Source organism: Sinocyclocheilus anshuiensis, unplaced genomic scaffold (assembly GCF_001515605.1).
Source record: "Sinocyclocheilus anshuiensis isolate Anshui unplaced genomic scaffold, SAMN03320099.WGS_v1.1 scaffold3, whole genome shotgun sequence".
Taxonomy (NCBI): domain Eukaryota; kingdom Metazoa; phylum Chordata; class Actinopteri; order Cypriniformes; family Cyprinidae; genus Sinocyclocheilus; species Sinocyclocheilus anshuiensis.
Window position 1 is genome coordinate 66,700 of NW_015548205.1, and position 23,511 is coordinate 90,210.

A 23,511-nucleotide genomic window follows, 5' to 3' on the forward strand; every position below is an offset into this window, starting at 1 on the left:
ACACACACACACACACACACACATACAGACACAGACAGCCAGACACATACACACACACACACGCACACACACCAAAGACAAATAAAGCAAATGGCATGAACAGAGAGTCAGGGTTGCAGTTTCTCTCTCACGGTTGTATTTGGGGAAATTTGGTCATTTCAAGATCAGAGTTTGCATCATTTGTTAAACATTTTTATGTGAGTTCTCCATCAATGTTGCAATTAGTAATGTAGCAATGTTTAATCAGAACTGACCCTCTAGTGTTTGAGCACAGCTGCAGCACACAGATTGGAAACACGCCACCTGCTGGTTAATGCAGTTAATGCAGCTGCTTTTCTGTCATCGAGTATCTATCTTCTCAGCGCCTTTTGAACTTTTCTTCCACCTTCATCCTCTCAGATGTTCTGTCTGGCAGCATAGGCTGTTTTCTATGTGTCTATGTTTGCCCTTTTTAATGTGGTCTAGTTCATAAAAGTTTAGTGAAGATACACGGCTTGAAGTTTAACCCATCAAATCCAGTCCACTTTTGTCTCTGAATTTTTGAGTTGATTTGATTTTCAATTGAATATATTTTATTTTACATTACATAGGCAGCTATATGACTTTTGTTGCTTAAGTGCATGTTGTACATTATGATATAAAATACAGCTTATACTAAAAATGATTCAATTCAGTTTACACAAGAACAGATTAAATGTAGAATGATTATATGACTTTCTACAGAATCTGCAACAACTGTGGTCCATTAATCTGTTATTTTATATGCTTAATGGTTACATTTTTTTTGGTCAAATATTAAACGACTGAAGCATGAGTGTGTCATATGTTTACTTACAGATCAGTCCAGCGGGTGTGTATGAAGTATAAAAATAACAAATTAAACTAAAGCAAGTGAGGAGGATCACTTACAATTGAATAACCTTTTAATCAACTGCATGTTTTGTATATGTAATGTTTTATAAAGCTTATTTGGCTTCCTTTTAGCATAAACTATTTGTAGTTAAACTGACAAAATATAAATTCTGGACTTTAAAAGGAAGAATAACTTGTACAGTGTTGTTTGATGCTGTTACCCTTTACCTCAACTGATTTAATACTGGACCATAGCGATAAAAATGATTAGAATAAAGAAAAATACATCTTATTAGCATAATGTATTTTTGTGCCTTTGCACAGTCAGAACTAACAACTATATAGACTTATGGACTGCCATTATACTATAATGATTATTTGCATCATTATTGTATTTCCTGGATACTTTGTGTAAAAAAAAGTATGTTTATTAAGATACACCATACACGGATGTACAAATAACTTAATTTATTGCAAAATCTGAACAATAAAAATGTGATAAAAGATGTCATCCATCTCAAATAGACACACTATAATAAATATAAATATAATAAAATATAACACTTTACAGTAATGATCCATTAGTTAACATTAGTTAATTCGTAATACTTATGTTAAAGTATTTAATAATCTTTGTTAAGGCTGGTTAATAAAAATACTACCGTTCGTTGTCAGTTCAGGTTCTTTAAATAGTATAATAGATACAACTTCTGATTTCAATAATATACTAGTTAATGTTGAAATTAACATTAAGTTTAATATACTTTCGAAGAATTTTCCAGTGTGAGTTCATGTTTACTAATGCAGTCAATGTTAACAACGAATCAAAATTTATTGTAAATTGTTACCAAAATACCTAAAAACTAAAGACTGTCAGCATTTTATACATAGATGTTAAAAAAAAAACCTTGGCAAATAAGATGCTACACATATTGCATTACCAATAACGCCGTGTAACCACAGTGCAACAGGAAGTAGCATTATCCTAGTAGAATATCCTCTATTGTACGTAACATCAGTGTAAAGCTACAAACTTGTCCATTTCTGATACATTGTCTGCATTGTCTGCTTTGATGCTGTCAGTCAGTTCCCTTGAATTCTCTCATATCCATCATGTCTCGCAGAGCAACCAGAGCAACAACTAGGCATAAAAAAACAAAACAATAAAAATGTTTTAAGAATGACTGTTTCTCAGAATTCAGTAGTGAATCAAATATTGTCAAAGGGTGCCAAAAAGTGTCAGCTTACCTAATGGGTATCATAGAAAGAACAGTGAAGATGCTGGACAGTATGAAGACAAACCCTGGGAAGGTGTTAAGTGTGGCCTGATAGATCTCAGTGTAGATGGGTGTGGTGACCAAGCTTGCAAGTTTGAAGGACAACTGGAGCATGACAAAGGTAATGCCTATGGGAGGAAAAGTAGCTAAATGTGAAAATTACAAAGGACATGCTTCACCAAACTGTGGTGTTCCAAACCAAAGGTTAGGAGGAGTTCAGTTGGTTCAGTTTTTCATCCCATCATCACCCCAACTGTACCTTTATTTTTAAGCTCTATTACATATCAGTTACATAGGGTTGGTGCCAACAGGGGCAAGATGAGGTTTGGTTGGTGTGACCTGCAGGTACAGTATATCAGAAGAATCGGGGGCCAAGCATTGAAGCCTGAGGCACTCCAGTAGCATGGGATTTAAACACACCTCCTTAAAGATACCTTGAAGAATACAAGCTATAGAACACACTTACACTAAAATGTATTTTTTAATATACTGTAAATATTTTAAAAATTATAAGCTTAGTATTTTAGTTTATCTCAATGTTACATTACAGATAGTCTTTAGTGACTGAGTGTGACTGTATTACATTACTGCTTTTAAACTTGCCACCATGTCTTGGCTTCATATAACTTATTCTTTACAAATGCTCAAATCTGCTTAAATTTTTGTCTGACTTGTCACTAGCTGTGTGTTGGTGATAAGGTAAAGTACATAACCTCTGGATGGTTACCAAAATCACAGACGTGCATAAAAGCAGAGTAAGGCCTAAAAATTCACCTGTCCACTCTCTCTGAACTGAGAATGATTTGAACTACACTTCGCTGGCCTGAGTCCTACCACACAGACAGATTCAACAAGGTATCTTCAAGAGAGAGAGTGTTTAAATACCAACTGCTATCCATTGGAGTGCCTCAGGGTTCGGTACTTGGCCCTGTATTTTTCTGAAATACCATACTCTAACTCCTTGTCACCTCAGCCAGCCCATCAATTCACCATAATCCATAAACTGTTTGTACAACTGGGATCAACAACACTAACACCAGTTAGGTCAGTCAAGAACATGGGTAATTAAATAAAGAAAACAAATCAACGACCACCAGGAAACAACCAGGAGTACGTTTTCCTAAAGCATCATTAGGTGCTAACTATGATTGCAAGTTCCGTTGAACTCACCCCAGGTCATAAACATAATAATTTTACATTTGCCTACAAAGCTACTTCTTGTTACCACACAAAAGCATAAATATTCCTATGGGCTCCACCTGTGAATACACTGACTCATAGTTTCATTTCTGTTTTTGATTTTTTGTTCACACTTCAACTTCTGAATATATACACCCAATATTGATATGCTTCACAGCACAGCTGCATGGACTAACATGCAAATTGTTTAAAAGTCAACTGAAGTCAAAGTTTACTTTTGAGGAAATTTTAGTGTTCCATAAAGCCTGTCTTTGGCAGCACCATATGCAGACACACAACTTGTTTAGGGTACTGACAGAAAAAAGAACTGACACCTACCATATGAGGTTCCCCTGACCTGTTTGGACAGCAGCGAGCGAATGGTGGGCATTGGAATCAGAGCAAACAGAGTGATAGAGCGAGCTAAAGGAGACAAGAACAAAACCTCAGATCAGAGGAGAATACTAAATCAATTAAGTGATTTATAGAGCATTTCTGTTTTTATTCCCTTGAGAAACTATGCACTTGCTCTATTATTGTATTCCAGTTTAAATGCTCGTTCATCACTATAGTTAGAAACAGTGTTGGGGTAACACATTACAAGTAACACAAGTTACATAATCGGATTACTTTTTCAAGTAACTAGTAAAGTAACACATTACTTTTTCATTCACAAGAAAATATCGGAGTTACTTTTCAAATAAGTAATGCCAGTTACTTTGTTTTCCCATTTTTTTACTGACAGCTTTCCAATGATACATTTCAACCATATTAATAATTAAAAATTGCTTTAGATAAACATAACGTTTGTGTTTCTTTTCTTTTTCTTTTTCATTGCTGAAGAGTGTTAAACTTTCTCTCTTCTCCTGCGTCCTGTTCTTTATATAATCCATAATTGGCAGCACAACTGAAATGTTTTCTGAGCTGCCCTCTACTACAGATGTACAGATGTTAATTTACATTCCTTCAGCCTGAGGCTTATTCATTTCACTTTTGGTGTGAAAGAGCTTTTACACTTGCCAAAACAGAACTTTTTTTTCATTATTAAAAACAAACAAGCAAGCCCAGCCCAGATTTTAAAAGTAACATAATACATTACTATCCATAAAAAGTAATTAAGTAACGTAATTAGTTACTTTTTTTAGGGAGTAACGCATTGTAAAGCAATGCTTTTAACTTTTAAGTAACTTTTAGAAATGTAAATATACTCATGTTTTATAATGCTAATATAAGCCATGTATATATATTTTTTTATATATAAAAGCAACTTACACCTGCATATGTATAGTTACCAGATATTTTACCTTGTCCGTCCCTTATTGATTGCTTTTATTGATGTAAGCCAACAGGGTCTGGATAATATTTAGCCATATAATGGTCATATTTATTACATTTAAGGTACATTTAAGGGTATATGAATACAATATTACCGTGCAGTTCAAGTAAGCATATTATTTGGTTATAACTTACCCAAAAAGTACATCGGAGTTGTGGTCACAAATGCCATGAAATAAATCCCAGCTGCGAAAGACACCATCCCGATCATGACCATGCTCTCATCTCTAACTGAACATTTTGTGAACATCTTCACACCCAAAAAACTGGTGATGAAGAGAAGGGATCCAGCCGCGTTTCCATAACCCACCTCGGTTGCGCCCCAGTTGAGGGGGTATTTGAGCACATAAGCTACCAACATCTCCATTCCTCCAGCCACTGCTATATCATACAAAATCCCACTGACGAAGAGCAAAGCGATGTTTATTTTATCATGGGCTTCCTGGTTTATGATCCCAACACTTTCCCGTCGCTCCTGCCTCTCTGCAAGCTCTGAGAAAAGATCGACCCGCAGGAAAAATGCGGCATAGAGCAGGCAGAGGAAATACAGTAGCACACACAAACTAGATAAAATGGCTCCTTGTTGGAGACCTACGGTATAGAGGATAAAATATAACACTTTACAGTAATGATCCATTAGTTAACATTAGTTAATTCGTAATACTTATGTTAAAGTATTTAATAATCTTTGTTAAGGCTGGTTAATAAAAATACTACCGTTCGTTGTCAGTTCAGGTTCTTTAAATAGTATAATAGATACAACTTCTGATTTCAATAATATACTAGTTAATGTTGAAATTAACATTAAGTTTAATATACTTTCGAAGAATTTTCCAGTGTGAGTTCATGTTTACTAATGCAGTCAATGTTAACAACGAATCAAAATGTATTGTAAATTGTTACCAAAATACCTAAAAACTACAGACTGTCAGCATTTTATACATAGATGTTAAAAAAAAAACCTTGGCAAATAAGATGCTACACATATTGCATTACCAATAACGCCGTGTAACCACAGTGCAACAGGAAGTAGCATTATCCTAGTAGAATATCCTCTATTGTACGTAACATCAGTGTAAACCTACAAACTTGTCCATTTCTGATACATTGTCTGCTTTGGTGTGGTTGATGCTGTCAGTCAGTTCCCTTGAATTCTCTCATATCCATCATGTCTCGCAGAGCAACATCCTACAATACTAGGCATAAAAAAACAAAACAATAAAAATGTTTTAAGAATGACTGTTTCTCAGAATTCAGTAGTGAATCAAATATTGTCAAAGGGTGCCAAAAAGTGTCAGCTTACCTAATGGGTATCATAGAAAGAACAGTGAAGATGCTGGACAGTATGAAGACAAACCCTGGGAAGGTGTTAAGTGTGGCCTGATAGATCTCAGTGTAGATGGGTGTGGTGACCAAGCTTGCAAGTTTGAAGGACAACTGGAGCATGACAAAGGTAATGCCTATGGGAGGAAAAGTAGCTAAATGTGAAAATTACAAAGGACATGCTTCACCAAACTGTGGTGTTCCAAACCAAAGGTTAGGAGGAGTTCAGTTGGTTCAGTTTTTCATCCCATCATCACCCCAACTGTACCTTTATTTTTAAGCTCTATTACATATCAGTTACATAGGGTTGGTGCCAACAGGGGCAAGATGAGGTTTGGTTGGTGTGACCTGCAGGTACAGTATATCAGAAGAATCGGGGGCCAAGCATTGAAGCCTGAGGCACTCCAGTAGCATGGGATTTAAACACACCTCCTTAAAGATACCTTGAAGAATACAAGCTATAGAACACACTTACACTAAAATGTATTTTTTAATATACTGTAAATATTTTAAAAATTATAAGCTTAGTATTTTAGTTTATCTCAATGTTACATTACAGATAGTCTTTAGTGACTGAGTGTGACTGTATTACATTACTGCTTTTAAACTTGCCACCATGTCTTGGCTTCATATAACTTATTCTTTACAAATGCTCAAATCTGCTTAAATTTTTGTCTGACTTGTCACTAGCTGTGTGTTGGTGATAAGGTAAAGTACATAACCTCTGGATGGTTACCAAAATCACAGACGTGCATAAAAGCAGAGTAAGGCCTAAAAATTCACCTGTCCACTCTCTCTGAACTGAGAATGATTTGAACTACACTTCGCTGGCCTGAGTCCTACCACACAGACAGATTCAACAAGGTATCTTCAAGAGAGAGAGTGTTTAAATACCAACTGCTATCCATTGGAGTGCCTCAGGGTTCGGTACTTGGCCCTGTATTTTTCTGAAATACCATATTCTAACTCCTTGTCACCTCAGCCAGCCCATCAATTCACCATAATCCATAAACTGTTTGTACAACTGGGATCAACAACACTAACACCAGTTAGGTCAGTCAAGAACATGGGTAATTAAATAAAGAAAACAAATCAACGACCACCAGGAAACAACCAGGAGTGCGTTTTCCTAAAGCATCATTAGGTGCTAACTATGATTGCAAGTTCCGTTGAACTCACCCCAGGTCATAAACATAATAATTTTACATTTGCCTACAAAGCTACTTCTTGTTACCACACAAAAGCATAAATATTCCTATGGGCTCCACCTGTGAATACACTGACTCATAGTTTCATTTCTGTTTTTGATTTTTTGTTCACACTTCAACTTCTGAATATATACACCCAATATTGATATGCTTCACAGCACAGCTGCATGGACTAACATGCAAATTGTTTAAAAGTCAACTGAAGTCAAAGTTTACTTTTGAGGAAATTTTAGTGTTCCATAAAGCCTGTCTTTGGCAGCACCATATGCAGACACACAACTTGTTTAGGGTACTGACAGAAAAAAGAACTGACACCTACCATATGAGGTTCCCCTGACCTGTTTGGACAGCAGCGAGCGAATGGTGGGCATTGGAATCAGAGCAAACAGAGTGATAGAGCGAGCTAAAGGAGACAAGAACAAAACCTCAGATCAGAGGAGAATACTAAATCAATTAAGTGATTTATAGAGCATTTCTGTTTTTATTCCCTTGAGAAACTATGCACTTGCTCTATTATTGTATTCCAGTTTAAATGCTCGTTCATCACTATAGTTAGAAACAGTGTTGGGGTAACACATTACAAGTAACACAAGTTACATAATCGGATTACTTTTTCAAGTAACTAGTAAAGTAACACATTACTTTTTCATTCACAAGAAAATATCGGAGTTACTTTTCAAATAAGTAATGCCAGTTACTTTGTTTTCCCATTTTTTTACTGACAGCTTTCCAATGATACATTTCAACCATATTAATAATTAAAAATTGCTTTAGATAAACATAACGTTTGTGTTTCTTTTCTTTTTCTTTTTCATTGCTGAAGAGTGTTAAACTTTCTCTCTTCTCCTGCGTCCTGTTCTTTATATAATCCATAATTGGCAGCACAACTGAAATGTTTTCTGAGCTGCCCTCTACTACAGATGTACAGATGTTAATTTACATTCCTTCAGCCTGAGGCTTATTCATTTCACTTTTGGTGTGAAAGAGCTTTTACACTTGCCAAAACAGAACTTTTTTTTCATTATTAAAAACAAACAAGCAAGCCCAGCCCAGATTTTAAAAGTAACATAATACATTACTATCCATAAAAAGTAATTAAGTAACGTAATTAGTTACTTTTTTTAGGGAGTAACGCATTGTAAAGCAATGCTTTTAACTTTTAAGTAACTTTTAGAAATGTAAATATACTCATGTTTTATAATGCTAATATAAGCCATGTATATATATTTTTTTATATATAAAAGCAACTTACACCTGCATATGTATAGTTACCAGATATTTTACCTTGTCCGTCCCTTATTGATTGCTTTTATTGATGTAAGCCAACAGGGTCTGGATAATATTTAGCCATATAATGGTCATATTTATTACATTTAAGGTACATTTAAGGGTATATGAATACAATATTACCGTGCAGTTCAAGTAAGCATATTATTTGGTTATAACTTACCCAAAAAGTACATCGGAGTTGTGGTCACAAATGCCATGAAATAAATCCCAGCTGCGAAAGACACCATCCCGATCATGACCATGCTCTCATCTCTAACTGAACATTTTGTGAACATCTTCACACCCAAAAAACTGGTGATGAAGAGAAGGGATCCAGCCGCGTTTCCATAACCCACCTCGGTTGCGCCCCAGTTGAGGGGGTATTTGAGCACATAAGCTACCAACATCTCCATTCCTCCAGCCACTGCTATATCATACAAAATCCCACTGACGAAGAGCAAAGCGATGTTTATTTTATCATGGGCTTCCTGGTTTATGATCCCAACACTTTCCCGTCGCTCCTGCCTCTCTGCAAGCTCTGAGAAAAGATCGACCCGCAGGAAAAATGCGGCATAGAGCAGGCAGAGGAAATACAGTAGCACACACAAACTAGATAAAATGGCTCCTTGTTGGAGACCTACGGTATAGAGGTTAAATAAGTGACCAGAACCCAAACTACCAATGAACCCGGCGACTCCATACACCAGCTCGGTTCTCATGATGCGCACGGACCGCTCCTCCTCACCGGAGCACACCGACACCAGCGCCATCACACCTGCCCAGTACGATGCAAATCCGCCACACAGTCCATGGATCACGGGCACCGCGTACAGCACCTGGACAGGCCATTCCAGCACGATATCCAGCAAGAGCAAACCTCTGGACAGAAAGTAACCAACCAGAGGAACAACTATTGGCACTTTCCTGTAACCTTTGTCTCCAACCTTTGCCAAAAGGATCGCTGGCACAATCGGCATGAATTTGAGCACCATGTTGAAGGTCATGTTGAAGTTTGTGATGGCTTTCTGCTCGCTGTCCCAGTCGGTGGCGTTTGCGTATCGTTCTTTAACGATCATTTGGAGAGCGGTGTCAAAAAACGAGCTGGCCACTTGGGCACAGAACACTAGAGGGGCGATGTATTTACGGCAGGACATCGTAAACGCCATAAAAATAATAAAAGCAAACAAAACCTTCTTTGATCCGAGTCGATACTTCACAGAAGCTCAAACTCTCTGGGTGAAGCCCATCGTGTCATTCTGCTATGGGGAAGTTGCACACTGAAATACTTTCAGTGGTTAGTCATGTTTCTCCCAGACAAAAACTCATCTTAACTTTCTAATCAGTAAGGACATACCATGGGTTTGTTTTATATGAAGTTAATTCTATTAGATTAAAATTCCAAGAAAAGGAAATGTGTTTTTTTTTGCAAAGCAAAGCATAACTCTCAAAGAAAAAAGAGCTCCCCATTGCATCCCAGGTGATGCAATACTTGCTTGGTTTGTGTGAACCAGTCAAACAGGATCTCGAGTAGAAGAGCAGACGATGATCTCATTCCAGGTCACGAGGATTTAATTCTCTCCTTAACAGACAGATCTCCTAAAATTAATAAAGAAAATAAAAGATGTCATCATCTACTCACCTTCTTGTTGTTTCTTTTTTAATGGAACAAAAAAAATAGTTTTTTTTTTTGGAAGAATGTAGGGATAGAATAAGCTTCAAGCAGGACAAAAGTCTTATAACTTTTCCATGCTTTTGCCAAATATTCTAAATCACTCTCTTTTTGAATTAATGTTATAATATTTGCCATAATTCCATACCTTTTTATTGATAGTTTTTCCCGTGACGTCACACCCTTATAGGAACGGCCACCTGGAGGGCAAAACGAAGCTTTGCTCCACTGACTGCCAGTTATTTTTACTGCAGTTTGCATTAAGCAATGCAGTAAAACGCAGATATTAAAAGGCAAAATTCAGTAAACATATTATTGATTATGTATATTTTGTACAGGTAAGCAGATGAAGCCAGAATATAAACGCAATGTGCAAAGGTTCACGTTAAATGGCTTCCCGCAGAAAACCATTAAGCTTTGCTCCACTGACTGCCAGTTATTTTTACTGCAGTTTGCATTAAGCAATGCAGTAAAACGCAGATATTAAAAGGCAAAATTCAGTAAACATATTATTGATTATGTATATTTTGTACAGGTAAGCAGATGAAGCCAGAATATAAACGCAATGTGCAAAGTTTCACGTTAAATGGCTTCCCGTAGAAAACCATTAGAAAGAAAACACTGAACCATTAAGCAGACTGCGTTCATATTCCGGGCCTCATCTGCTTGCCTATGTAAACTACGCATCATTAATATAGAGAATATTACTGTTTTAAATATATTAAGGCACTTTAAGTGTTTTTACAGCGTTTTGTCGCACAGTTTAATGATTGAAATATTGCAGCGGGTGCAGGTTTTTGTCACGGTGCATGTGGAGCGATGAGGCGAGGACTCAAATTGCAGGAAGAATGGTCTTTCTTTTTAATAATAAAATGGGAGAATAAATAGGGAAACAAACGAGGAGGGTAACGAGGGAGACACAGGTGGAGCAACTTAAACAATAATGAGGTAACAAGATGGGCAGGGTCAGACAATAGACAGGAGAGAGCACATGGCACCAAACAAACACAACACAAGCCATGTGCTCACAGAAAAACACAGTGTCATCTGGTGGCCATCCTGGGCACACCAGCTGAAGGCTGTGACAGGTTTTATTCTTTTGAGAGATGATCTAAATATTTGCGGCTGTGAAACAGATGGAAAATTGACAGGCTTGTCCTGCAGTTCTATGGATGTTTTGCCCTCCAGGTCTTCGAGCCATTCATGTGACTGCATGAAGAAACAAACACATCTACACTGGATGGTCAGAGGGTGAGGGTACATTTTCAGCAAATTCTCATTTTTGGGTGAAATATTCCTATAAATTCGTATGTCACATTGACAGATTTTGATGGAGTCAGGAACAGAGACGTTTTACACATTTTCTTTTTAATGAGAAAATAATTATGTATGTGTAAGAGTGAGTCTTACAATTACTATGAAACAATATAAGCAGAATACTAACATACAATAAGTGGTTAACATGTCAAAATAGGGCTTTTGAAAGCAAAAGCATGATTTCATTATCACACCATATCAATATTCCTTTGGTTTCTCCCAAAGGGAACTAGAACACTCATTAAACCTTTTAAGGAAGCATTTGCAAATGGATTTGTAAGTTAAACAACAAGAGCAAAACACGCAACATATTTTTAGTGTTACTTAAAAAGTAAAAAACAAAACAAAACAGTTTACTTGGTTCAAACTGAAAAAGCAATACTTCTCGTGATTTCATTAAAGGCAAATTTTTTTTTTTCTTTGAAAAGCTGTCTTCTGACAATGAAACTGAAAATCTATTGCAAAAGATGCAGTAGTTGTCATGCACACGGGACACTGGCAAGGAAAATGCTTGACTACAAGTCTAAACTATGTTTGTAGTTAAAAACTTTAGCATTCACATTAGCCACATTTCGGTGGAATTTCGCAAGCAAAAAGCTCTTTTGTCAGTAATGTTCAGAAGTCACTTTCACCGTATATTTTATGGATTTTTTTTTACAGTGTATGTAAATAAGTGTACATTAGCCATGACATTTCGCAACATTAAAAGTGCGTTTGCATTTACAGTTTGAGAATTTTCATGGGCAAAATGCAGTCATTTAAATAATCAATGTTTTTCAATGCCGTGTTGACCAACAGAAAGCTGCTTGGTTGTGCTTCATACAATACTGACAATAGACAATGGACCTGTTTGCAAGAGAAATTGCACCAAAATTACGCTAAAGTGCTTGCAGTTCTTGTCTGCTGTTCCCAGATGTCCTCAAAGGCTCATGCTTTTGCCATAATGCTTTTACACGTCAACAGCTGCAATATTGCTCAATTTCTAATGGTTCCTTTTTCTTCTGGTAGTCTACATTAAAAGCAATTTGGCCACCATCCTATGCCATAGGAATCCTATTATATTGTAGATTTGAACATTGGCTTATTTCTTATAAGTTAGCTTTATGAGGTAAAAACAACCATTTTTGTCCATCCCTCATACATTATAGTACAAAAGCATGTCATCTTTAGGAAAGCTAAAGCTGGCTTTACATTTCATTTGAACGCTGCACATTTCATGATGCAAAACCCGTCAGCATCACAGTCAATACTTTACCTTCTCGGTGCTAGTAATGTTGCCTATAGCACTAATGAAAACCTCTGTAAATGCATATAGTATGGCATACTTGGCCCTCAAATACACACAACACAGTATATATGAATAAATGTGCAGTAAAACACCAGTCGTTTTTAAAAAACTATTTTCCATTAGGAACACTGAATATATCTCACTGCTCAAATAAAAATACTTCCCCTTATAAAATTCAAATGATTTGCTCACCAACAATAATCATCTCATATCAAAGAATCCAAGTAAAAATCCAATATCCTGCTCTGAGTAAAACTGATGGTCATTACACAATCTCATGTCAAGCATCAACACAAACGAACACTTCATTAAGTCAGTATCCAGAGATCAACAAATACCTGTTTTCATCCATTAAAAAAAGTCGATGCACCTTCTGCAAGAACATTTATAGTTCTGTAGGTGTAACTTTATACGCCACCCAGACATTATTACAATGCATAACTGTATTTTTTTGCCTGCAGTTTGAGAACCTATGCAATATATGACACTCTAATCCAGACACTACAAATACTTCATGTATACTCATAAAAGGACAGCAGTCCATTAAATACTTTTGTGTAATATATATATTATATGTGGATGGTACAAAAAACAACAAAGCCACATTGTTGAATGAAGCTTGTGAGATTGTCTTCGTTTGTGGCTTGAAAAATGCCAAAGACCAAAGGCAAAAATGAGAAGTTGAAGATTAAATATAGAAGAAGATTTGTCCATTTATTTGTCCACTTTGTCTCTTTTATGCTGCACGTACATCACCGATGTCAGTGTCCTGTATAGATGCTTGTTCTAACATCTTTTATATTGCCAACTGTTTTTTTTTTTTTAAAGAAAGTGAACAAAGAATAAACCTTTCAGACATCCATGTGTGCATATGTATCAATAAAGTGTTTGAAACCATGTTAAATAATGGTATTGCATTAACACTTTCTGTGTGTAAAGGCTTCAAAAATGCCAATGTAAGTAAAGAGAAATATTCACCCTTTTAAATTAAGATTAATGGAAAAAGCATGCAATTCAGTGAATACTTTCTTAACATATCATGTCCTTTCCTTCATTTTTGCTCTCCTGCGCTACACATAACACAACATAAACATTCCCAAATAATCTACATCAGCCATTAAATGCACTGCATTACATTAAACTTCAATCCAAACACAGGTGCCTTCGACTGCGAACAGCAATAACATCCTAAAGTTTAATTTCACACACATTTCCTGTCTTTCGTCAATGGAGAAAGCAGCTGCTGCCCATACAAAGCCTTCTTCCTGTTCTGCTTGGATTTATTGTTATATCGGTCTGGGCAAAGAGTCTGCTCTTACAAACCTCTTTCAACGGTGTAAATATTTGTGCCCTACTTTCATTTGTCCTCCTCATTAAAGCTTCCTGCTGAATGATCTCTCTGAACAACGATTTGTTATCCCTACAGGCTGATCATGTGACAATGTGATTAACAGGAAAACAAATAACAGTATTTTGCCCTTTCGGACACTGCAAGACACATTTGTGTAGTTCTGCTTTCTAAATGGGCTCACGGCTGAACTCATATACATGGCACCAATCCTGATCAAACCAGAGTCGAAATGTCAATAATCTAGCTAGAAATCAGATCAGTCAGCACGCTATCATCTATATCCAAGCTCCTCCTACTAATAACATAATATTATCCCATATTTACCATTCTTTTTCCAAAGTCCTTAGCCACACAATAACATCTCTATGTATGTGAAGTCCAAATGCAATTTGTTCTTAGTTCACACCAATCTTACATTAATGCCAAAAATCCTCGATGCTCGTCTTTGCATATTCCACTTTCTCCAAACATATCAGCACAAAAGAAAAAGCAATAACTTGGTAGTGGAAATGTGAAGCGGTATAGTATCTCTAGTCTTCAATGTCAAGAGAAGGTTTTTTTTCCCCCATAGGCTCCAGAAACAAATCTTCAGAGAGGTTTGAATTCCCAATAAATATTTGTGTTTGTCCTGCTGCATATTTTCCCTGCATATTTTTCTCTCTGAAAGTTTGGTTTACTCTTCCTCCTCCTCCTCCTCCTCTTCCTCAGCCTCTTCTTGGTTGGTGTAGATTCCCGCCTCCCACCGGAGGGCCATGTTACTTTTTCTGCGAGTGACACGTGTTGCCTCCAGAACCTGAAGATAAACATAAAAATATGTGGAAATGGCTATCTTACGTTTTTTTTTGTTTTGTTACAATGGTATTTTCACCATCGCGATACAGTATATATATAGCTATATACATATAGCATATTTCCCTTGCAACCATAAACTTTTGTTGACTTACAATGATATTTTATCTATATAACTTGATTTTTCTTCTAAAAAAGTATGTTGTAGAAGGGCTACAACCCTTTAACCCTTATTTACTTACTATTATTATTACTTTTTTTATTTCTATTTATTTATTTATTTTCTGTAAGAAAAATGTAATAAAAAAGTATGATGTGTTATTTTACAATACCATGCTATACTGTGGTATGTATGCAAGGCAATACATTATTTATACTGAGCACAACAACAAAAACAAGTAATGTCAATATCATTTTTTTTTTTTTTTATAAGACATTTAGTTAAAAACATTAATCACACGTGCAAACATACACACCAGATGGTCATTTTTAGACCACACCTGTTCCAAACAGTTTCATGCTGAGTACAAGTTTGGGTCTCATTGTCCAAAACCGCTTTAGATGTAAACTCCACAACACACAATACAAGCTTAAAGGAACACGCCACTATTTTTGAAAATAGGCTCATTTTCCAACTCCCCTAGAGTTAAACAGTTGAGTTTTACCGTTTTCGAATCCATTCAGCCGATCTCCGGGTCTGACGGTAGAACTTTTAGCTTAGCTTAGCATAGATCATTGAATCGGATTAGACCGTTAGCATCTTGCTCAAAAATGACCAAAAAGTTTCTATATTTTTCCTATTTAAAACTTGACTCTTCTGTAGTTACATCGTGTACTAAGACCGACGGAAAATGAAAAGTTTTCTAGGCCGATATGGCTAGGAACTATACTCTCATTCCGGCGTAATAATCAAGGAACTTTGCTGCCATACCATGGGTGCAGCAGGCGCAATGATATGACGCAGCACCTGAAAATAGTCTCCAGCTAAATAATATAAAAAATATCGAAACTCTTTGGTAATTTTTGAGCGAGATGCTAACGGTCTAATCAGATTCAATGATCTATGCTAAGCTACAGCTAAAAGTGCTACCGCCAGACCCGGAGATCGGCTGAATGGATTCGAAAACGGTAAAACTCAACTGTTTAACTCTAGGGGAGTTGGAAAATGAGCCTATTTTCAAAAATAGTGGCGTGTTCCTTTAAGTGCAAACACAGAATGAAAGCAGAAATAATAAAGCAGAAAAGAGAACAGCCATGCTGTTTCAAAAGAAATACTGTAGTAAAACCAGGTGCCAAATGTTAGGCTCACAAGAAGCTTTGTGTCTTATTTCAGTGAACCTAAATGTCCAATCTGAAGTTCTCAAATAACTTGAATACTATGTAAAATATACAAATACAAAGAGACATTAGGATTGAAATATTAGGACTCTGAATGGAGGTGGTAAAATGATCAAATGAAGACTGGACATTGTAAGTTCATTGACACAGGTTTCATGGGAATGGATCGTGACACTGCACTTTGGATATACAGTAGATCATGTAGGTGCAAATACTTTGACTTTTTCAAAATGTGGCTCTATATATTGTGTATGTAATGAATGATGCAGTGATACCACATATAATACAATGATTTCTTCTGAACACTTTTCTTATGTCAAAGTATTTGGCACTGCTACAACTTTCCCCCCAAAAAAACATGCAATAACACTTGAAATGAAGGCACAATGTAGTTTGAAACAAGCATTGTACAAGTACCTCAGTTGTAACTGAGCGGACATACTGACGAGAGGGAAAGAGGAAGAATTCGTTAATGTGCAAACACTTGCTATTGTGTAGAGAACAGCTTTTGAAAGTAGATAATAGCTCAATACCGTGTGCTCCGGGTAGAGCTAATGACTTCATTTGAAATAACTATGTGCTTTACTTTGTTAGGGCTGTTCCCTATTGTTTTTTTTTTCAAGGAGCAGGTGTATAGACTATATTTATTAAAATGTATTGACAATTTGAGGTATTTGTTTGTGTGAGTTCAGGGCCATCACAACCACAGACATTGAGAGAGACTTGTCATCCTATTTTAGATCTGTGGTTAACCAATATCAATTTTTTTTTAAATGGCTGATTCTTTAAGTTTTATGTTTGATCCACCTCAGTCTTCAATATTTGGCCACACCCTTCCCAGAGTAAAAATAAGCATGAATTTGTATTGTGTTTAAATGTGATGCCAGATGCAATTTGTAAGGCCTTGGGAAATATTTAATGAGGACTTTATAAATATTTGGCTATTTTACTTAGCATTTTAAGTGCAACATAAAGCTGCAGTTATTGTCATGGATTTATTTTGCATTCATAACGGAAAGTGAATTTAATCCTCAGAGACCAATATTGTTACCACTACTGTAGTTCTGAAGTAATAATAATAATGGAATGTGATACTGCCAGTGCAGCGAAGTTGCAAAACACGGGCACTTTATAGTTTGTTCTCCAAATAATAGCTTTTTTAAGAGGAAATGTGTTGATTTTTGAGAAAACAAAAGGGGAAAACAAAAAGCCTGTGGTTGACATGAAACAGTGTGTCCTCAGTATGCATTCAATGGTGGTTTTTGACTTGGCAAAGTCTTTATGAATTCAGTTTCTAAATGAGCTGGAAAGTCCCGTTTCTTCACTTTCTTTGCATGAGATGAAAAAGAGGAACATGGTTTCTGGTGTAAGTCATGGCGATGGTACTTTAGCAGTAGGAATCACAAATTCCAATTCCAAATGTCTTTATAGAATTAAAGCAAATGAAGTTAAGCCAATTAAAGTGAAAGTGAATGTTTTGATTGTAAATGCAAATGGATGTCTGAAAGAATCTAATTGTAGACAGGAAGAATCCACTGACAATGAATTATACCATACAATATTACTGATTACCACCATTATATACATTTGAACCTGACCATAAGAGACTTACACTGTTGTCCTCAGTTTTCTCTCGGCGCTTGACCTTGTGTGTCTCGTAGTCCTCCATCAAAGTCTGCATAAAGTTCTTGGGTCGCTGTCCTCCAGAATCATCACTGCCCAGATCAGACAGCGGCGAGGGCAGAGCTCCATTTGAAGAGCACGGCGATGCTGGAGGAACTTGACGAACCTTCTCTATCTTACCTGCAGACAGAGGAAAATAAGACAGAATAATTCATTAATTTTCAAGAAATGTATGTAATTTGATATTTCTTTATTTTTATTGTAGGATGTAATATGACCGGCATATAATCTTGACATTTTTACCAAGATCCATTCAAACTCTCTTTCTGATTTGTTGTTACATTCCATTCCAAGCACTGATATGAAAATGGATTAAGTTGGAATTTTAGTATGCTTCAGCAAGATACTTTTATCATCACTCATCAGTTTAGGGGACATGAAAGAGCCCAGAGTCCTAGACACATTCTTGATGACGACCCAAGTATGGATACTAGAGGCACAGAGAACTCAGTGTAAAAACCCACAATGCTGTTTCTTATCCCATTAAATCAAGGGAATCTAAGAGAAAACCACGTCAGAAAGCCAAACCATGTATAAAAAACGCTCACGTCCCACCGCTCTGCACCTTTTATATATCCCTTATCACTTCAGACTTTTGTTCTATTCGACAGTAAGTGCCCTACGAAGTGGACATCACAGGATTCATGAGGTATATTATGTCACACTTCTCCAGTAAGTTTCGTCTGTGTGTGAAGACAGTGACAGTATAAATCCGTGAATGAATGTTCCGAAGTGAAGTAAACTTCAACAGATTTCCTGTGCTTAGCGATTAGGGAGCAATGAACACTGTGTAGGGATCATGTCAGTCGGAGCACAGTTCATTCATGGAGCTCTCTTCTAATGAGCTAGTGATCTGAATCAGGTGTGTGAAATAAGAGAGACATGCAAAATATGTAGAGGGGTGGAACGTGAGGACTGGAATTGAGAAGCACTGATCTAAAAAACAAGGCCGAATGAAGCATCCAATAAAAGAGCAGTATAATATATTATTATATGTATTTATTCCATACTGGCCATAGTTTGTCACATAATTGGTCACATAACATTCTCTGAAACTAAAGGTGCCCTTATTTTCTTCTACGGATGTTGGCATGTCAAGTCTTTATGCAAAGTTTGAATGAAAATTTGTATATATTTGTCCTCTACGGATCCCCTTCATTAAGTGAATCATTGAGACCACAAGATAACTTCAAATACTATGGTATTTAGCATTATAGCTAAAAGCAAGCCAAAAAGAAAGGACTCATGTTTTCCCTATGACACCACTAGAGAGCAGACATAAACTTCTCCAGTACAGAACATCGTCATGAATGAGAAGTGCATGGACAATCGCCAACAGGAACAACACACAATGACATTATACACTGTGCTGCTGAGCATTACATCTAGCACCATGCTAAATAAAGCCTGACTGCGACAATGGAGTTTAAACACGCTTCTTACCACAAAACCAATCAAACATAAACAAAAACATTTAAAGTACAGCCTACTGTAATAAATGTTTACATCAAACCAACACAAACTGAAAGTGTTAGCGGTCTCTAGAAATAGAAACCTTGACATATATTTATGTAACCTATATAGCCACACAGTATTATCTAGACAATCATTAAGAGCAGTGTTCAGTCATTAAGTTCATATAGTAAAAAACCAAACAAAAAGCAACATCTCCTCAGCCGCTGTGCTGCAGCTTTCTTAAAACCCTCTTCAAAAAGCACAGCTTGCAAAAGTGACTCAGGCAGAACAGTGGGTGCAGACCCATGGGACACAGTGTGCAAGGAATCTAAACTAAAGAAGCTCTATAAAGAAAACCTCCAGGATTCCAGTTATATGACTGACAATCACCAGCTAATTGACATCAAAGCTAGTCAGAGCTAGACATGTCAGAACCTTTGGTTTTAGCTGCTGGTTTGCATTAGAGGTCAAACTGGCATATACACCATCAGAGGGAGATGCATTGATTACTGACTGAAGTAACTGGTGCAATCCATGAAAAACTGCACAAAGAACAGCTGTAGTATGAGTACTAATTTGCATTTTATATGGCTTGTTATCAATTGGGATGAGTTAAGAAGTTACTGTAAGTAGTTTAGATTCATCAAATAAAGTTCCACACATGTCGTCCTAAGTAATCAAGTCTTGCTGCCATATAATCATACCTGGTGCTGTCTTCCCAGCAAGGACCAGCTTTTTTGGCTGGGTGCTGGTCTTCAGCTTCTGTGTACGGGGCAGGTGCAGTGTTTGCGCATGTCGTTGTCTCTTCAACTCTTCCTCGCGCTCTTGGGCCACCCGAATCTCCTCTTCGATCATGGACAGGGTTCTCTGTTTGCGTGAACGCAGCCTGAACGGTCCTGAGGTGACTTCCGTTTCCTTAGCACGAGTGACAGCTGCGGTGCTCCTGAGCTCTGCTGCTTCAGAGTACTTACTGAAATAGCTGAATTCTGGTTTCTCACTTGGTGGTGGAGAGGGACTGGGAGGTTTGTAAGTGTTCACTGGGATAACTGGGGCAGCTTGAACTACAGTTATCTGAGGAGCAATTGTTTTCTTCTCCTCCAGGGGGGATGGCACTTTGGGAGGTGGCGTGACAGCAGATCTCTCCACTAGGGGTTGGGGTTGTGGTTCAGTACTTTCCACATGTCTCTCGAGAATGGGGGACGAATGTTGTGTGGCCTGAAGAGGCTCCCATTTCTCATTCTGCTGAGCAATGGCTTGCTGGATAGCATTTTGGACAAGAATACCAGCATGGTATTCCAGCTCTTCTTCTGTCAAGCCATATGCCTGATAAGACCCACTCTGCTCATCTGGAGATTTTATTCCACTTTCATGTTTTCCATTAATTGGTGTAGTGGCCATTGGGGTTGAGGGAAAAGAGTATTCCCCAAGAGAGTTTTCCAAATAGGCACTCATGGTCTCATTTGACGCACCACTGTCACTTATGTTGTCCATACTGAAGTCATTGGAGAGCGTCTCAAGTACAGTTGTGTCCTGAGACCGTAGGGATAGGTCATCTAACCCAGAGTCGATTTCTTCCGTATGGTAGGAGCTGTTCAAAGAGCGTTGACACAAATAAGAATCCTCATCCTTCACAATAGTCATCACTGCCCGGGCACAAGTAAATTCATCATATTTCAACTCGTTCTGAGCCAAACCATCTTTGGGTGGTGTGGCAGATTCTCCAGAGAAGCAGTAAATCTTTTCAGCTTTGACTGTAGTAACTTCACTTCCATCGTAGCATGTGACCCCTTCTTGATTGGCAACTGTGACAGAACAGCATGGCCTCTCTACATGCGTGACCTCTGGAGTCCTGACGAAAGGTTTGGCAGAGTAAAGCTGTGGTGCCACGTTCCTCTTGGGGGCTGTGGGCTGCTTGCTATGTTCCATCTGCAGAAATTGCTTGCGTGCTGCAGAAAAGTCAATCTCTTCCATGACAACATCCTCCCTATTTTCTATTTCAGTTTGGATAAAGGAAGTTGTCTGTCTGGGTGCAGCTTGTGGTATGCGGTTGGCTTCTGTTTTCATCTGCTTCCTCTCCACATATCTTCGAAGCGACTCCAGTTGCTCCGGCTCCAGCTCCTCTTCCAGTGTCTTTTCCTGAGGTGGGTTCCACCATTTTGCTGCAATTCCAGGATTTTTCTTGACTGCTTGACCCCGGATGAGTTCCAGTCTTTCCTTCTCTAGCTCTGCAATCTCCTCCGAGGGTCTGACTTTCTTCACCCGAACTTCTTTCTCAGTTGGGGGGTCAAATAGTTTTGATGGTTTCTTCTCTTCATGAAATGGTCGGAGCTCAAAACGTGCCTCTTTCTTGATTGCTGTCCTAGGTGACTCAGGTGTCCTTGTACAGTCCATCGCATGACCATTTGGTTTGATGTTGAAATTATCATCAACAAAAGTGGTCTGTTTTTTCCCTTCTAAAACAATGTCATGGTTGTGTAAGGGAGATGGGTCACAAGTATTCACAGATGGTCCAGTCCCATGAACTCTAACTGACTTAATATCAGGGGAACTTGTCCCATTTGAAGTCATTTCTTCCCTGGGATCACAACAGTTGTCCTCAAGGACCTGATCAAGGTAAAGGATTTCCTTGGCAACTTCACTGTCCAGCCCTTCTCCTCCATGTCTCACTCTGTTCTGCCCACTGCTCACATAACTTTGCTGGGTCTCTGTCTGAACTTCGAGCTCCATACTGCTCTCACCACTGGATATCACACTTACAGAATCGAAAAAACTCACAGTCTTCAGGCTTCTCTCTCTTTTCAGCTCACTGTCATCCTCTGAGTGTACAGGGGACTTCTGGAGAAATAAAGACAGAGGTCACATTAGTCTAAACATGCACTTATGTAATTCTTTGTCACAATTTACACTGCATTATGGATGAATACCTGAGTACTCACATATTTGGCAGTGACAGCAATGGTCAATCATGAAAGTTCTATAATTGCAAGACATGACCCTTTTCTAACTTTAAGACATTTCACGCCTTCAAATTTGAGTAATAATAGTAACTACAAAGTAACACTTTTGCTGCACAACTGGGTTTGTTTGATGCAAATGTTTGGTTGGTTTGGATAGCGTGAACACTCTTTTCTGAACTTGTGTGTGCACATGTAATCCACACTCAAGTCTGCTTGAGTTGTTCTGGGATGTAGTTCTTGTGAACTCTTTGCATGCAAAAATGTAACGTTTAAAATAGTGTAAGATTATGCAATGGCCAAACATGTGCACAGATGGACTCCTGCCCCAAACCAAGTACTTAGTTTGCATTATCTGCATAGTACTGTACTTAAAATGACCAAATGTCTTCCAAATGTCCAAATTTCCAAAACGAAGGGGACCCCAATTATATTGGTTGCTACACTGCCAATTGTATGAACATCAGAGAACAGAAAAAGGAAAAATAAGGAAATACTGCAAAGGAAATATTGCATGTGACCATCATGCATAATACAGGTAGACTGTGATAAGATGTGAAAGATAATGGGCTTGTTGAACTCTGACCTGTGCTATCTGATCCTGAGTATTAATAACTTACGGTCCCTTCTCTTCAGAGGTCTACTCAGCAATGGTGTAATGGAGTTGCAAGTCTTGCAAATGAGAGGAAAACATGGACCAACTTAGTATCCCATTAACATACCCACAGTACATATATTTTCAGTTTTAGTTTCTTCTGTTTGCTGGAAGGATTTACATTTATGCACTTGGCAGAGGCATTCATCCAAAGCAAGCTACATCTGATTTCCCACATACCAAACCTATGACCTTGCATTGCTCTAAGGGTTAAGTTACAGGAACATCATAAGATAAGCAAGACTTTAATGGTTTATGCTCAACTCATGAGAATCACAGTATTCACAGGCTAATTAGAAGAAAACACTAAAAGAAAAATAGAAAAGAGAAGGTTTTGCATGCCCTAGTTTTCTTTATGCCCCTCCATCTCCATGTCTAATGGGTGGAAGTGGGTAATAGGCCCTAGTTATTTACTAAAAGCAAAACACAGATGTCTAGACTATGTAGACACTCTTTATTTCCAAAGGAATAATTGCAGGGGTTCTTCTATTTCGTGGATCTGGTACTGAAACCTTTAAGTGGTCTAGTAACCCTGTGGGAGATGGTTGAGATGCATTTGCAGAATGAAG

General features: G+C 37.6%; 3 protein-coding genes across 6 annotated transcripts in view; all 3 read right to left on the reverse strand.

Annotated features, from left to right (window-relative positions):
* Nucleotides 1-2,096: 2,096 nt before the first annotated feature.
* LOC107653476 (thymic stromal cotransporter homolog) lies at nt 2,097-9,678 on the reverse strand. The gene is made up of 5 exons (XM_016440197.1): nt 8,625-9,678; nt 7,494-7,577; nt 4,779-5,234; nt 3,648-3,731; nt 2,097-2,257 (listed from the first exon to the last, which is right to left on the reverse strand). Exons 1-5 carry the CDS (start codon nt 9,607-9,609, stop codon nt 2,097-2,099), a joined length of 1,770 nt encoding a protein of 589 aa, XP_016295683.1. The 5' UTR covers nt 9,610-9,678.
* On the reverse strand, nt 5,567-8,893 carry LOC107653484 (thymic stromal cotransporter homolog). The gene is made up of 4 exons (XM_016440208.1): nt 8,625-8,893; nt 7,494-7,577; nt 5,947-6,103; nt 5,567-5,839 (listed from the first exon to the last, which is right to left on the reverse strand). Exons 1-4 carry the CDS (start codon nt 8,854-8,856, stop codon nt 5,782-5,784), a joined length of 531 nt encoding a protein of 176 aa, XP_016295694.1. The 5' UTR covers nt 8,857-8,893; the 3' UTR covers nt 5,567-5,781.
* A 2,389-nt stretch (nt 9,679-12,067) lies between the features above and the next one.
* palm2akap2 (PALM2 and AKAP2 fusion) overlaps nt 12,068-23,511 on the reverse strand; it is a 120,614-nt gene continuing 109,170 nt past the window's right edge. For 3 of the 4 annotated variants that reach the window (XM_016440224.1, XM_016440226.1, XM_016440227.1), the window contains 4 exons: nt 20,038-22,168; nt 17,808-17,998; nt 16,613-16,636; nt 12,068-14,861 (listed from right to left, as the gene is read on the reverse strand). In XM_016440224.1, coding sequence (XP_016295710.1) covers nt 14,742-14,861; nt 16,613-16,636; nt 17,808-17,998; nt 20,038-22,168 — 2,466 coding nt within the window. In that variant the 3' untranslated portion in view covers nt 12,068-14,741. The remainder of the gene's footprint in view (nt 14,862-16,612; nt 16,637-17,807; nt 17,999-20,037; nt 22,169-23,511) is intronic. The other variant, XM_016440225.1, reaches the window with a different exon arrangement.